General features: G+C 47.2%; 1 protein-coding gene across 1 annotated transcript in view; it reads right to left on the bottom strand.

Moving 5' to 3' along the window:
• celsr1a (cadherin EGF LAG seven-pass G-type receptor 1a) overlaps window positions 1-704 on the bottom strand; it is a 135,106-nt gene that overhangs the window by 3,848 nt on the left and 130,554 nt on the right. The window contains exons 32-33 of the mRNA XM_008292801.1: window positions 236-336; window positions 7-147 (exon numbers count right to left, since the gene is read on the bottom strand). Coding sequence (XP_008291023.1) covers window positions 7-147; window positions 236-336 — 242 coding nt within the window. The remainder of the gene's footprint in view (window positions 1-6; window positions 148-235; window positions 337-704) is intronic.

The raw sequence follows: 704 nt of genomic DNA, 5'->3' as shown, positions 1-704 counted from the left end.
ATATACCTTTCGGGGTGCTGTGAAGAGGCCGCTCATTGTTCCACTTTGGCTTGACATCGATGTCATCATCCTCGCTGTCGGAGGAGTGGGAGGAGGCGTAGGAAGAGCTGTGTTCATCGACCGACAGCTCGCTGTCTGAGTCAGAGTCTGATGGGGACAAGAAGGGAGACGTAGAACAGTGAACCTCTATTTATAAAGATATGTACATTCACTTGCATGCAAACCATGAACTCACCGTCTCCTTTGGTGCCGTTCCTGTGGAACAGAGGTCCATCCAGGTCGGTGTGTCCTTTGGCTGTTCCTGAAGACACGCTGGGCTTCTGACCCGACTCCTCCCTTTAAGGCAAAGATGGGAAAAAAAAGAGAAAGAGAAGGACAGGACGGTATAAGAGAGAATAGGGAGTGGAAAAGCAGAGGTGGGGATTTAGAGGGGAAGTACGGCATCGCTGGAAGTTAATTCAAGCCCCGACTCGTGGTTATAGACGACTAATGTTCAACAGCTGAAGCGCCAGACATCTCTCATTACACAACATCTGCTCCTGTTGACTGCTTCAACAAAGACAAAGCAAGTTTTTATAAACGTGGTTTCAGCGTACAGGGTCAATAAAGTGTGTGCTTGATTATACACAGACTGTAACACCTGCCTCTGATGGATACATGGAGAGTAGTTTTAACTCTGGAATCCAAGCAGTTTTTAAGTATTT

This window comes from Stegastes partitus, unplaced genomic scaffold (assembly GCF_000690725.1).
Source record: "Stegastes partitus isolate 25-593 unplaced genomic scaffold, Stegastes_partitus-1.0.2 Scaffold833, whole genome shotgun sequence".
Classification (NCBI taxonomy): domain Eukaryota; kingdom Metazoa; phylum Chordata; class Actinopteri; family Pomacentridae; genus Stegastes; species Stegastes partitus.
Note: the sequence above shows the minus strand (reverse complement) of the source record. Positions and strands in the feature narration are given on the sequence as shown.